This window comes from Ornithorhynchus anatinus, chromosome 20, assembly GCF_004115215.2.
Source record: "Ornithorhynchus anatinus isolate Pmale09 chromosome 20, mOrnAna1.pri.v4, whole genome shotgun sequence".
Classification (NCBI taxonomy): Eukaryota; Metazoa; Chordata; class Mammalia; order Monotremata; family Ornithorhynchidae; genus Ornithorhynchus; species Ornithorhynchus anatinus.
The window spans coordinates 7,548,507-7,563,760 of NC_041747.1; the positions used below are offsets into that span (position 1 = coordinate 7,548,507).

Below are 15,254 nucleotides of genomic sequence, written 5' to 3' on the forward strand. Positions count from 1 at the left end.
AGGTAGCAACAACTGTCAGGAGGTAAAGAGCGACTGTGCACAGTGGCCACCACCACCAGTTGTTGGATATGGAGTAACCATGGGCCCCGGAGAAGGGGTGACTATATGCTTCCGCCTGGGAAATCAACTCAGGAAGCTGGCAATAGAGGTTGATTTCCTGCTCAACTCTGTACTGGGTGAATATGAGTGGGTGTCAGGGAGAGTATATGTTTATAAATGTTGGGGCTTTTTTTTTTTGGTGTGGGTGTGTGTGTGTGTCTGGGATTGTGAGTGTTTGTGAACGAAGATGTGCGTTTGTGATGCCCTTGCCTATCTATTTCTGCCTCTCTCTGTCAATCTTTTCTGCCTTTCACCTTTAGTTCCCCCTCCAGCTTTCAGGACAATGTGGGAAATTTCACTCCGCCATGAAGCAGGGATCCAGTTCCATGTTTATGGCAATAATAAAATTATGTATACTTGCCAACAAGTCCTTATGAGAAACTCATGGAAGGTTAAGGGTTAAATAATTCCATACTTGGGAGAAGCAGGGGGGACAAACTAAATGGCCCTATTTTCACTCTGTTCTCAAGGAACAGGTTTGTTAACACCGTCTTATTCCGGAGGGTCGTTGGCAGGGAATACATAGGAGCTATAACCTTCTACAGAGAACGAAAATGTGATGTCATCAAAAGTTCCCAAGCATCAATCAGCCTCTCCAATAAAGAACTTTGTATTCTCTATACAGATATTTGTGAGAGGATTCTATAACCATATGTATGTAAAATCTGTTACTGTTTTTTAAACCACTCTCTTACAAACAAAAAACTAAAACTAAATGAGAAAAAATGAATGAGGTGCTGAGTTTGTCATACTCTGAATTTGCCTCTGGAGGGTTGTAATTATAGGTCACATGGAACTCGCGACTTCAAAGCATTCCAAATCAGTGATTTGTTTATCAATGTGTACCATATTCTGCAATCTCCTTACTTATCAAACTGCTTCTCTTTTTCTCCCACTCCAGTACTTAAATCCAATTAGCTTATTTTCCAAGAAATGCAGTGGAGTTGAGCAGATGTGGGGCAAAACCGGATGTGGACACTTAATAAATCTTTCCCATGGTTTTCCCCATCAAAGCTTCCCTGTTTATATTTCCTACAATTACATGGTTATGATGGTGGCTACAGGAAGGCAGAGAGAGAGTCCCTGGGATAGGTGAGTTTAAAGAGAATCTCCACCCTTAAATTTCAGCCCTTTCCCCCACCTCCTTGGCCCCTTACCCACATTTGCCATGCACAAGATGCTCTTCAGGCATGCACGCGCATACACACAGAGTGGCATGACAACAGTGAGAGGGTGAGCAGTTGGCTGGAGTTAGAGGGCCATCAGTGACCTAGTTGTGCAAACTGGTCCCAGTTTCCCCTCCCCAGCCCACTACAGTGGTTGCTGTCCAAAATTCCATTTCCAGATGGGGCCCCCTTGGATGCAGGGCTTGGGACAGTTTGCCTTGATTGGCCAGATGTGGGAAATGGTCCCTTCCCCACCCCAGAATGACATCACACAGGCTGTCACTAATTCCTAGAAACCCCATCCCGGGAAGTTCTCACTGGCCTAGAATCCCATGAATTGGCCCACCTGCTTAAAGAAGTTCCAGCCTGTAAGAGAGTGATATGAAATCATAGTAAACAAAACATTCAGCTGGAATTTAAAAAGAGGTTAAGTCTATCCTTAGTCTGCACACCCTGAATGGAATCAAGTGATTCAGGCTCTGAGTGCCTCAGTTTCCCTGTCTGTAATACTGAAATGAAGGGAGTTATTGAAATATCCTAAAAGGGATGCTAGTTGAAGTCTTTTGGGGGGGGGGGCGTGTGTGCTCACATTACTGATGATTATTGAGCACCCAGAATCCTTGTTAAAAATTTAAGATCTACTTTTCAACCAGCCACATATTTTATTTAGGCAGGAACTTTCTCTCACATCAGGAGAAGCAGCATAGCTTAGGGGAAAGAGTACGGACCTGGGAGTCAGAGGACCTAGGTTCTAATACCTGCTCTGCCACTGACCTGCTGTATGACTTTGGGCAAGTCATTTAACTGCTCCGCGTCTCAGGTTCCTCATCTCTAATGGGGACTAATCCTACTCCCTCCTACTTAGGACTGTGATCCTCATATGGGACAAGGGCTGGGTCTAACCTGATTATCTTGTATTTATTCCAATGCTTGGGGAAGAAGGCAATGGTAAACCACTTCCATATTTTTACCAAGAAAGCTCTACAGATATTCATGCCAGAGTAAGGCTAAGGTAGGACTCCAGAATGTGGGTCCAGGGAGTCATTATGAATCGGAAAGTATTTGACTGCAATTGACCGACTGACCTCAGGCCTTAATAAGTGCTTGACAGTGACCGTCACATAGTGAGTGCTTAACAAGTGCCATAATTACCATTCATTACCACTATTAGAAGAACTTCATAGCATGGAACAGTTGGCTTTTCCCAGCATAATTTATACTTTCCTATCCTACTGTTGGTAAACTTTTCTTTTAAGTAACAAAAATGCAAGACATACATTCAGGAGCTTGATGATGTTCATAACAGATACACTAAATCTATCTGCTCGAATGCTTACAGGGTAAATCTAGGCAGTACAGAAAATAAAACTATTCTGGCTTCCTGTGCCTCAGGTCCCTCATCTATAAAAATGGGGATACAATAGCTATTCTCCCTTCTTAGAATGTGAGCTCCATGTGGGACAGGGACTTTATCCAACATGGTTACCATTGTTTATCCTTTATTTACCTCAGTGCTTAATTCAGTGCCTACAATAGTCAATGCTTAACAAGTACCACCAAAAAAACCTCTAAAACAAAATACAAAAACCTTTCTTTGCCTTGTCAGAATAAAAGAACACAGTGTAAGGTCTTCGCAACCAAATTACCTGCATATTTTGTGGTATGCGGGTAACAGAGCAGAAGTGTAGATAGGAGGACTGGACTTATCTGGAGAATTGGTGTAGAAGGAACATTGAGACTGGAGAAAAATTGGAGTCAAACTCTGCCTGACAACTCCCGGCAGGTGGATGAGCAATGGCCAGAAAACACTGTTTTTGTTGCCTCCAGGTGCAAAAATAGTGCATTTCGTTACCTACAGACTACGTGCCAACCACTGTAGTAAATATAAGAAAATTATGTTGGACCCAGTCCCTGTAGTGCACGAGGCACATAGTCTAAGTAGGAGGGAGAAGAAGTATTGCATCTCCATTTTTACAGATGAAGAAACTGAGGCCCAGAGAAGTTAAGTGACTTGACCAAAGTCATGCGGCAGGCAAGTGGCAAAGCTGGGATCAGAACCTAGGTCTTCTGAACCCCAAGACCTAGCTCTTTCCACTACACCACTCTGCAGAGCCCCAATTGTCTTATAAGGCCCAAATATCTTAAATAAATCGTCTTAATTTTCACAGGTTTATCTTGCCTATTTACTGTAAAGGAAATAAAGATGTTAACACCATATAATAATAATAATAATGTTGGTATTTGTTAAGCGCTTACTATGTGCCAAGCACTGTTCTAAGCGCTGGGGTAGACATAGGGGAATCAGGTTGTCCCACGTGGGGCTCACAGTCTTAATCCCCATTTTACAGATGAGGGAACTGAGGCACAGAGAAGTTAAGTGACTTGCCCACAGTCACACAGCCGACAAGTGGCAGAGCTGGGATTCGAACTCATGAGCCCTGACTCCAAAGCCCATGCTCTTTCCACTGAGCCACGCTGCTTCCCCAGCGTGGAAGCACATTGCCACTGTAGCCACACAATGACTCATAGCAGTTTCCCTGTGAACAACTCAAGTTATTTTCCTAATTACTAAGGAACTCTTAGGTACATTTAAGAGCCACATTGGACTGGACGGCATATGGTTTCCCAAAGAAACTACTTTTCTTCTTTTAAATCTCAGGCGGCTTATGGTTTGGGACATCTTAGAGCCCGATCAATACAGTATTTATTAATGTCCTCCTCCCAGGCTTTTAACTTGAAGAGAAAGCAAAGTGAAACGAGAGAGTTTTTCTTGGAGAGGAAACTGTTTTCAATCTCTCACATCATTCAAAATAATTTCACCATCTGCACAGGCAACATGGCAGGATGAAAAGATTTGGGAGGAGGGTCCATTGTTGCTAAGGGGGAAATTATGGAGGACAGAATGGTGGTGGATGGGACTTAGTGGATGAGAACATGGCAATAATACATTCTTGAAAGGACAAAAATTCCCACGTCAAATTGGGAATGCATTTATTTTATCTGCTTGGGGCATTTAGGCTTATAAACAATGCACTGATAAACCATACCACTGATTGATTGCCTGTGCTTTGTGGCCAAAGGTAGCAAAGTTCAGAGGGTTAGAGTAGCCCTCTGGGGGCTCAGTGCTAAACCCAGGGGACTCGGAGTGAAAAGTTTCACCTGTGGGTTTTTCAGCACTCACACCATCACCCCTCACATCAGGTTGAAAATGGAAATAACATGAAAAAATTATAAAAGAGTGCCATATGTCTTTTTCAACACAAGATACACAATACCACATGGATAATGATTGGGTAGGAGCTAATGCTAATGAGTTATAGATATAAACTTCAAAGACAGAAGATGAAAAGCTTGTGAGACTGGGCCACATCCTTATCCAGGAGATCTCTGAGTGGGTGGTCCCCCACTGTCCTTCAGGAGGCCTTCCCAGACTGAGCTCTCCCTTTCCCTCTGCCCCTCCCCGCCCCATTCCCGCTACTCCCTCCCTCTGCTCTACCCCCTTCTCCTCCCCACAGCACTTGTGTATATTTGTATATATTTATTACTCTATTTTATTAATGATGTGTATATATCTATAATTCTATTTATCTATTTTGATGGTATTGATGCCTGATTACTTGTTTTGTTTGCTGTCTCCCCTTTTTAGACTGTGAGCCCATTGTTAGGCAGGGTTTGTCTCTGTTGCCGAACTGTACATTCCAAGTGCTTAGTACAGTGCTCTGCACACAGTAAGCACTCAATAAATACGATTGAATGAATGAATGATTTTTTTCCAATTATGGGATGAGAAGTCTGATGACTTATTTAAATGCACTCTATTAGATGAAAACAAATAAAAGGGTGAATGATCAGAAATGGTAGAGAGATTTTTACTGATACTTACTGCTAGTTGAGGACATGCGGCTGTAGTCAGACCTGAAACAAACAAAAAAATCAGTATTAGTTGGGTATGGCCATATTCTTTTTCCTTACGTAAAACTCATTTTTACAGATATTGCTCTATTTATGTTACTTTTACATAGGTATTTAAGGGTCTCGCAAATATTTACGCTAGAAAACTTTTAGGATTCCCCAGTGCTGGTAATTTGCAAGTACTCTGCAGTATGACCTCGTGTCAGAACTAAACCTGAATGTAAATTCTAGACTGTAGTGACTGTTATAGATATAAACTTCAAAGACACGAGATGAAAAGCTTGTGAGACTGGGCCACATCCTTAGCCATGGAGATCTCACTGTGAGTGGGTGGTCCCCCACTGTCCTCCCCATGACTTTCCCCTCACTGCAGACGGCACCACCCATCCTTCCTGTCTCACAAGTCTGTGACCTTGGAGTTATCCTTGGCTCCTCTCTCTCCCTCAACCCATATATTCAATCTGTCACTAAATCCCGTCAGTCCCTCCTTCATAACATTGCTAAAATCTGCCCTTTCCTCTCTGCTATCATGCTATCATAACACTGCTATCATGTTAATACAATCATTCATCCTACCCCGCCTGGATTACTGCTTCAGGCTCCTTGCTGACCTCCCAGCTTCCTGTCCCTCCCCACTCCTGTCCTTACTTCACTCTGCTGCTCGGATTATTTTTCTACAAAAACATTCAGGACATGTCACCGTGCTCCACAAAAAACTCCTGTGGTTGTCCATGCAGCTCCATATCAAATAAAAACTCCTCACACTTGGTTTTAAAGCACTCCATCACCTTGCTCCCTCAACGCACCTCGCTTCTCTCCTATAATCCAGCCCGCAACCTTGCCCCTCTAGTGCTAATCTTCCCACTGTGCCTCCATTTCCCCCCTTACCGCCGACCCATAGCCCATGTCCTGCCTCTGGCCTGGAACGCCCTCCCTCTTCACGTCCGACAAACACTCTGCCCCCTTCAAAGCCTTATTGAAGGCACATCTCCTCCAAGAGACCTTCCAGACTAAGCCTCACTTTTCCTCATCTCGCACTCCCTCTGAGTTGCCCTGACTTGCTTTTCCCCCCTCCCAGCCCACAGCATTTATGTACATATCTGTAATTTTATTTGTATTGATTGCGGTCTACCCACCTAGACCGTAAACTCATTGTGAGGAGGGAATGTCACTGTTGATTGTTGCATTGTCCTTTCCCCAGTGCTTGGTACAGTGCTCTACACACGTAAGCACTCAATAAATACAACTGAATGAACTGCTGCTATTTCAAGTGTGACAGTTGGAATTTGACAGATTTTCAGTCCATTCAAAAACCCAGATTGAAATTTCTCTTTGTACAGCAGGAGTGAGGGCTGAGAGGACGAGAGGTTGTACTAGACCCAATGGGAAAATGTTTTCTAGCCTTCCTTGTTGCCACAAGTCCTGCTGCCAGGATTTTGCCTTTGTAAGAAGAGATTTTAGTGTTAAATTGTACTTTGTTAAATAGCCCACTTTCCCCAGGCTGGCGTCAGTTTATGAATCTATAACAAGATTTAGCAGCATAGAAACCATTACTCTCAATAACATATCTATACTCAGTGAAAGGCTTTTTCTCATTTCCATTTTACCATATGCTACCACCTTTCTCTATTTTCATTAGCGTTTAAACTGTATTATATTTTCTTTAAACACAAAAACAGTAAAACTGTACACATCATTAAAATCATGAGGCAATTAAGTTGACCTAAAACTCTCAAATTATGTATGCCTAAAAATGGATTTTTCTTTTTCATATAAAATTCCTTAGTAATTCATCTGGATTAAAAGCATTTAAGGGAAGTCCAATTTATGTAGTACTACTACTACTACTAATAATAATGATAATAATGTCGGGATTTGTTAAGCGCCTACTATGTGCAGAGCACTGTTCTAAGTGCTGAGGTGGATACAGGGTAATCAGGTTGTCCCACGTGAGGCTCACAGTTAATCCCTATTTTATAGATGAGGTAACTGAGGCACAGAGAAGTTAAATGACTTGCCCACAGTCACATAGCTGACAAGTGGCAGAGCTGGGATTCGAACCCATGACCTATGACTCCCAAGCCCGGGCTCTTTCCACTGAGCCATGCTGCTTCTCAGTACTTTATGTGCAGTAGAAAATAACAGATTTAAAATTTTTAATTACTTTCAAATACTTTCACAGTCATATACTGAATACATTTTTAAGATTTCTCAGCCCAAAACATACAGTTTTAAAATATCACTTATTTTAGCATTTTTTTCAAGATTTTCAATTGAAATCTTTTAAAATATTCTGAGCGTATTTAACTTTCAAACTCTAAAAAGCAAACATGATATTTACTAGAAGACCAAAAAGGATATTGGAGGTCTAGAATTCATAATCCACTCTAGACCATTATCAACTATCAACCAACCTAAAACAATCTTTGAAAATGTCCACTATTCAGGGCTGATTTCAGACCACCCTGAGGTGGAAAAAGAGTGCCTCCCTCTCACAGGTAAACTCTCTAAACACATTTTCAAGTGCCATTGCTCCCACCTCCCCTCAAAAGTATACCCAGAGGCAGTTACCTCTCTGGCTTTCTGAGGTGAGCCCTTCTCATGGGCTAAAAAGTGCAAGCAGGTTTGTTTTTTTTTTTAACATTCTAGACCCCTTCAGCTCTAGACTCCCTTAAATAATTCAGTTTAAAGTTCTACCTTGCTACTTTATGCCAGACTAACTCTGATACCATTTGGAAAATCTGCACCTAGTAAAGGCCAGATGTGAATACTCAGAGATTAGTGCCATATTTCAATATTTCAATTATTATAGTAAATTATTAATGTCTTTCTCCCCCGTAGACTGTAAGCTCATTATGGGCAGGAGACATGTTTACCAACTCTGTTATACCATATATATACTTTTTTTTAATGGTATTTGTTGAGCATTATATGCCAGAAACCATTCCAAGTGCAATTCTGAGTAATCAGGCTGGACACAGTCCATGTCCTACACGGGCTCACAGAGTTAAGCCCCATTTTGCAGCTGAGGTAACTGGGGTACAGAGAAGTTAAGTGACTTGTCCAAGGCCACACAGCGCATATGTGGCAGAGTCCGAATTAGAACCCAGGTCCAGATCACACTGGTCCCTCACACACTTCCTCAAGCACTGTACTCTCCCAAGTGCTTAGTACAGTGCTCTGCACAAAGTAAGCAGTCAAATACTACTGATTTAGCCCAGGAGTCTTCAACCTATGGCTCCAGTGCTATATCTGGCTCTTCTCAGAGGTAGTGATGGCTCTCGAGCAGGGCCTTCGACTACAGAAAGGTCTTGGCCGAGCATCCTACACTGTAAGTGTACGGTGTACTAAGCCTTTAGTACAGTGCTCTGCATAGAGTAAGTGCTCAATAAATACGACTGAATGAATGTGAGAGGACGCTACAGCAAACAACCTCCCAAAAAGCCCTGGTAGGCAGGGTCGCTGGGTTCCATCTGGCTCACTGCTGCGAAGGGCAGGGAGGGTGGGTGAGGGGTAGTTGGCAACAGGCAGCCAGCCAAGGGCCCTCTGCCAGGCAGGGTGGGAAAGTCCCAACCTCCACAAAGCTTGGGGGCTCCAGTAGTGGCACAACTCTGCTTTCTGTTCTATTTTCTCCGGCCTTCCATTTCATTGGCCTTTTTGGCTGCTGCCACAAACAGATAACAAGTAACCGTTGGACAATCGACCATGGCTCTAAAATACTTCCTGAACTGTGACTGCCAATTTTACTTCGGCAAAAATGTCATTTCATCCCAGAAATCTGCATTACAACCACACATTTGAAGGCAAGGCTTTACTCTAAAACTTTTACAGAGAAATCGCACAATATATTTTCAGTGGTTACAGAAAAAGTTTGAAGCTGTGACATACCGATCAACTGAAATAACTACAAAATATTTTGGTAAAAAATCCTTTCACTTTAGGCAAATTTTCAAATCCTTAGAATGGCACAAAATGATTTTATGATTTTTCTTTTACATCACAGCATTTGAGGGTAGATGAGGCTTGAACTTGGCCAATCTAAACATAAGATTTGAGAGTCAGTGGCTACTGATCCTAGTTCTGGCTATTACTCTGACTCACCCTTACAATTAGCTTGAGAAAACTACTACGCCAACTGCTATATCCACTTCGCAAGATTCTGTCCTTATATGTTAATTACCACAGTACTCTGAAACCCATCAGAATACAGTCAAATCTTACTGTAAAAAAACATCCCAGTAATCCCCTTTTCATTTTTAAGAACATTTTAAAAAGTGTGGTTGTGTGGGGTGTGTTCCTAACCCAAACAGAACCATTTTAATGATTATGTTTTCAGATTAACAAATGCAAGTGTAGAAGCTTCTGACGTTCACTGAAATGGGCCTTGACTAAACAACTCAGCTTTTCAAGGAAAAATGCCTGTACTTTAAGATTAAAAAGTCCTCTACAATGTTGAGACCCCAAAGAAAGAACACTTTAATTGAAGGAAAAAAAAGTCTGTATAAAATGGAATCTGCTTTCATCTGAATTGTGACTTACTATCTTACATAATGAGAACATTCATTTATGGACAAATAGACTGAGGGAAGTTTCAGAGGAAACCGATCCAGAATGTCTCTGAAAAGCTTCCTGAAAAGTTAAGGACATGAAGTAGTTCGGTTGTTTGAAAAATATTTATTTAGTATTCCTAAATAAACACTTTTCATATAATTTGGAAATAAAATTCCATGTTGTGGTTTAAATTGCCAGTGTAGCTTTATGCAAAATGACTGATCACACCACAAGATAATCAATGCATCTGGTAGTTCTGTTGTATTGTATTCTCCCAAGTGCTTAATTGAGTACTCTGCACATAGAAAGCACTCAATAAATGATTGATTTCATTCTCCCTAACTGAAAAGGAGTGTATGTGGGGGGGGGGGGGGGGGAGGTTGTTGGTGCTTATCTTCCACATTTCATTTTATTTGTTCTTCTATTTACCCTCTTTCCAGTTAAAGGTAAAGAAGCTAAACATATATCATCCATAATCTTCCTGCAATTCAATGACATTATCAAAAGGAGATCAACTTTAGATAAAGGGCAGTATAAAACTCTTAAAATGTGGAAGTTAGATAACATCTGTTGTTAAGGATAGAAGTCTTAAATACTCCTTTGTCCTAATAAATTAATCCCTTTACTGCGGTAAAGCAATTATTTGAAACACAAGCTCAGAAACCCTACCTTAATTAACGAAACAGCCATTATAAAGCAATGAGTTCACTGGATCTATTTCCTTTATTTAACCTGTCCATTACTGGAGATTCTGTTAAAACTTAAAATAGTTTAGTTCTTTTCAATAGCCTGCCTACCAGCTTGATTGACTGAAAAGACTGTTAAAGAACAAGACCTGCTTTCAATTAGATTTGTTAAGCAGGAATTTCAAACTGAAATCTATCACTGATTTAGAATGTCAGTATGCTTACAGGACTTGAGGCAAAAAGAAGTGCACCAGGGCAGAAAAGAAGAATAGATTAAAAAATGAACTGTTTTGAATGGACAGTTTCTTAAGAGCTCAAGTTAATTTTGGACATGTAATATTTCTTTTTTCTCCTGCTCTCTACCAATTGTTGCTCAGCGAACAACAGATATGAAAAATCTGTCAGTATATTAAATATTAGTTACAAAGTTATTAGTTTGAAGAGTCTGGAAAATTCTCAAAGAATCATCAAAATAGTTGCTAAATGGCACTTCTCAAATAAAATAAGGAAATATGGGTTATGAACAGAGTGGTCCTTGCCACAGGGAATAAACAGATAGTCATTTGCCAATGCATTTTTTTTTTGTCTTTAAACTAGGATGCAAATGCTTCCAAAGTGATAAGATAAAAGCATTTTACTTAAGACAGACAATACATGAATGCATACCTTAAACTTAAATGCATCACTTATTTTCTTTTTCTAAAAATTCAAAGAGATGCCCAAAAGAATCTCAAATAATCTGTCTTTAGCAACCCTAACAGATAGAAAAAAGAAGCTCTGTAAATGATGAGACAACTCACTATGTGAAACAAGTGACTATCAATCTGATCATCAGGGTCTCTCAAATTACTTAACCATCACTACCGTATTTTCCATTCAGCCTTCCCAATCGGATCACTTTTTTATCTGTTCCAAGTGGATGTAGCAATGTTGGAAGTGACCTAGTTTACTAGAGTTATCAAAGCTTTCACCAGCTGAGAATAAATTGGACTGTTAATTAATTGGAGAGCAAAGGCTCTGTTTTGGTTAGGTACATATCCCACCACAACCCCAATGGTTTAAAAATGTTTCTTAGACATAAAAATGGGGTTAAAATTAGTTGTTCCAAAATAAGTGCTTTGGTTAGCTATGGTATTATGGCATTAGTTCAGGGGAATCGTCTACTTTAAATGAAAGTTATTTAGCATCAGGTAATTCTATATAACTGGAATTGGTTTCCAAGGTGCATGGGAAAAGGGCTTAAAACATGCCTCGTGGGATAAGGGAAGACCCACAGTGAAGTAAATGACTGGGGAGTGGGGTGGGAATGTTCCTGTGCAATCAGCCTTATTTTCAGGCCAGGACCAGTGTGGGCTAACCCATCCTTTTAGTTTTACAGCTGTTTTCCATCCTTACACAATAGAAGTGGGGGAATAGGGGTCGGCATTCTTGATTCCCAGTGGTGGCCACCCTATCTTGGCATGTGGGCACAGGCTGGGATGGGGGAATGAGGAGGGGCAGAGGCAACTGGACCAGGAGCGGGGGGAGAGGGGGCAACTAGATCATATTATATAATTTAGGGGGCATCTGGGTGGGGGGGGGAGTTAAGAGAGGCAGAGGAGGAGGCTGACCCTCATTCAGGAGAGACCAGTCATTTCCAAGGAGGCGTCACGGGTCCAGATCTCCTCTAGGATGGCTCTGGGATTCCTAAATCCCCGGACCCTCTCTGGAAGCCAATCTGAATCATTTGATCAACTCTCCTGCGGCCTCCCATCCAAGGAGGGCCTGGCTCCTCCGGTCACCCCAAAGCACCCTCTTCCTCCTCATGCTCCAGGAGGTTTCTGCAAGGCATTGCCCGCTGGGCACTATCCCCTGGCACTAAAGACCAGAGCTCTGCCAGGAAAGCCGGGGGTGAGCCGCTTCCCTGACTGTGCTGGGGCTAATGGAAAGTGACGCTCAGCACTTGCTGTGTACCAGGCACTGTACTAAGCACTTAGTACAGTGCCTGGCGCACAGTAAGCACTTAACAGATCCCATCACTATTGTTTTTATATAACTGAGCGTTGCCAGACTGGTGTCATCCTTGAGCCCCACTCTCCATCCCGATAAAATTCCGTACAGGCAGAAAAGTGGGGAGACCGTTGGAGGCAGGCGGCTTGGGCGGGGGGAGGCGGTGGACAGGGAAGGAAACGCTTTGACCTCCAGTTTCGGGGCCTGTTAAAATAGTAATTGCTTAGGGACCGGGGGAGCAACAAGGCCACAACCCATGGCTCCTCCTCCCGTGGCAGGGGGAAAAAGGGATTTGGGGGGATGGTGAGGATGGAGCCGGTGGGGGGAGAGAGAAGAGGGGTTTTGGGGGCACAGTGAGGATGGGAGCCTGGGGGGTGAGGGAGATGGGCTAGGGGAAGTAAGAATGATGAAGACGATTGGTGGGACAGGACGGTGAGAAGGTGAGCGGGGTGAGGGGGAGAAGAGGGGATTGGGAGGGGACGGTGAGGATGGGAGCCGGGAGGAGGGGAAGAGGGATGGGGGGGCGGTGGAGGGGAGGGAAAGAGGGGAATTTGGAGGGGACGGTGAGGATGGGAGCCGCGCGGGGGGGCGGAAGAGAAGATTTGGGGGGACGGTGAGAGTGGCATTGGAGAGGAAGGGAAGTGGGATTTGGGGGGGGGGGACGGTAAAAGTGGGAGCCAGGGGAGGGGAAGAGGGGATGGGGGGGCGGTGAGATTGGGAGCCGGGGGGAGAGGGGAAAGTGGGATTTGGGGGGGGACGGTAAAAGTGGGAGCCAGGGGGAGGGGAAGTGGGATTTCGGGGGGGACGGTAAAAGTGGGAGCCAGGGGGAGGGGAAGAGGGGATTGGGGGGACGGTGAGAGTGGGAGCCGGGGGTAGGTGAAGAGTGGATGGGGGGTCGGTGAGGGAAAGAGAAGATTTGGGGGCGGGTGGGATGGAGACCCAGCGTTGCGCCCCCGCTGCTCTCTCCGCCGCCCGGGGGGCCCGCCAAGCTGCTTCCCGGGAACAGCCCGGCCCGGCCCGGCCTCACCCGCCGGTCTCGGCTCCCGAGTCCACGCAGTCGTCGGGCTCTCCTCCTCCTCCTCCTCCTCCTCCTCGGGCCGCCTTGCCGTCCATGGCCCCGGGCCTCGAGCCTCAGCCGGCCCGAACCGCTCCGATGCGCTCCCCTCCGCCCGGCGCGGCCCCGGCTCCACACCTGGGGCGCGTCTCCGTGCGCGCGCGTCTCCGTGCGCGGGCCCGCGCTGTGGCCGGGGACCGGGGGACCGGGGGGGCGGGGGACCGGGGGGGCGGGGGCCCAAGGCGCCCCGGGGCCGGTCCTCGCCACCAACCGCTCTCTAACCCAAGCGGTTCCAACGCTGCGCAAGGCGCTGGGGTTGCGCGGACGGCGGGAGTCGTTCAACGCTTACTGTGCGCCAAGCGCCGGGGCGGATCCAAGATGATGGGGCGGGGCACCCGTCTCCGTCGCCCCCGGGGATCCTTGGGCGCGGGGATGCCGCGCCGGCCCTCCTTCAAACAGCTTTTCGGTTGCGGTGCTGCTCCGTCACCCGCAGGTTCAGCTGTAGTCGGCCCTTTGCCTCGACTGTAAACTCCACTCTAATAATAATAATAATGTTGGTATTTGTTAAGCGCTTACTAGGTGCAGAGCACTGTTCTAAGCGCTGGCGTAGATACAGGGTGATCACGTTGTCCCCCATGAGGCTCACAGTTAATCCCCATTTTACAGATGAGGGAACTGAGGCACAGAGAAGTTAAGTGACTTGCCCACAGTCACACAGCTGAAATTCCTGGTGGGCAGGAAATGCCTCCACCAACTCTCCCCAGCATTGAACAGGGCGCTCTGCACACGGTAAGCATTCGAATCCCGTGGATGATGATGCTCTTTGCACGCTAAGCGCCTAATAAAAATACCACTCATGAATAGTCTAGCAATCCAGCACCGGCGATCCCTGGATTGCTAGACTATTCATGAGTGGTATTTTTTATTAGGCCGCTTAGCGTGCAAAAGAGACACACACGACCCTTCCCGAAGACATACGGACATCCCTGTAGACACCCACAGACGCCCTTTTAGACGTTGTTGGCAGGGAAGCTTGTCTACCAACTCTGTTCTACTTTACTCTCCGGAGTGCTTAGTACAGTCCTCTGCATACAGTAAGGGCTCAATAAATATCACTGATTGAGCTCCAGGATCCCCCACACCGACTCACACAGATATCCATCCTCACAGAGATGGAAAGACCTTCCCACTACACCAAAAGATATACAAACAGAAGGTGAAAACATAAGTAACAGGTGGTGTATATGTTCTGGTTTTCTCCCCCCCACAAAATCCCCAATTGCTGTTTTTCAGTTTATTTAGGAGTTTGGGGAGCAGGAGGAAACGGTGGAGGCCGTGGGAACGGATCCCTCCTCCGGTTGGCATCCCCCATCCGACTCTTCCCATCCTTAGGCGACGATGCTGTCCAGCTGGGCAATAATGATAATTAAAAATAATTGTGGTAAACTTAAGCCCTTTCTATAATGCCAAGCATTGTCTTAAAAGCAGGGGTAGTAAGATGCAATGAGATCAGCTACAGCTCCTGTCCTACATGCGGATCAGAGTCCAAGGAGGAGGAGAAGAGGTATTAAATTCCCATTTTACCAATAACTACTTCCCCAAGGGTCCTGAGATCTTCTCTGGGCCCCCAGTTTCCCCATCTGTAAAATGGGAGTTCGATACCTAATTGACTGAAAGAGAAATGATTTTTCTTTTGAAGACCTGCTCCCCAGAAATTCAAAGCCCCTTCTTAAAAAAAGGTCTCCTTCTAGTTCACTTTTTGCCAAGTCCCAGAAGGCGCTGCCACACATGAAGCAT

General features: G+C 44.7%; 1 protein-coding gene across 1 annotated transcript in view; it reads right to left on the minus strand.

Moving 5' to 3' along the window:
- The window catches only part of FAM124A (family with sequence similarity 124 member A), a 36,727-nt gene extending 23,152 nt beyond the window's left edge, over positions 1–13,575 (minus strand). The window contains 2 exon segments of the mRNA XM_039914918.1: positions 5,149–5,180; positions 13,431–13,575. Of these exon segments, the coding sequence (XP_039770852.1) occupies positions 5,149–5,180; positions 13,431–13,516 (118 nt within the window). The 5' untranslated portion in view covers positions 13,517–13,575.
- Positions 13,576–15,254: the final 1,679 nt, after the last annotated feature.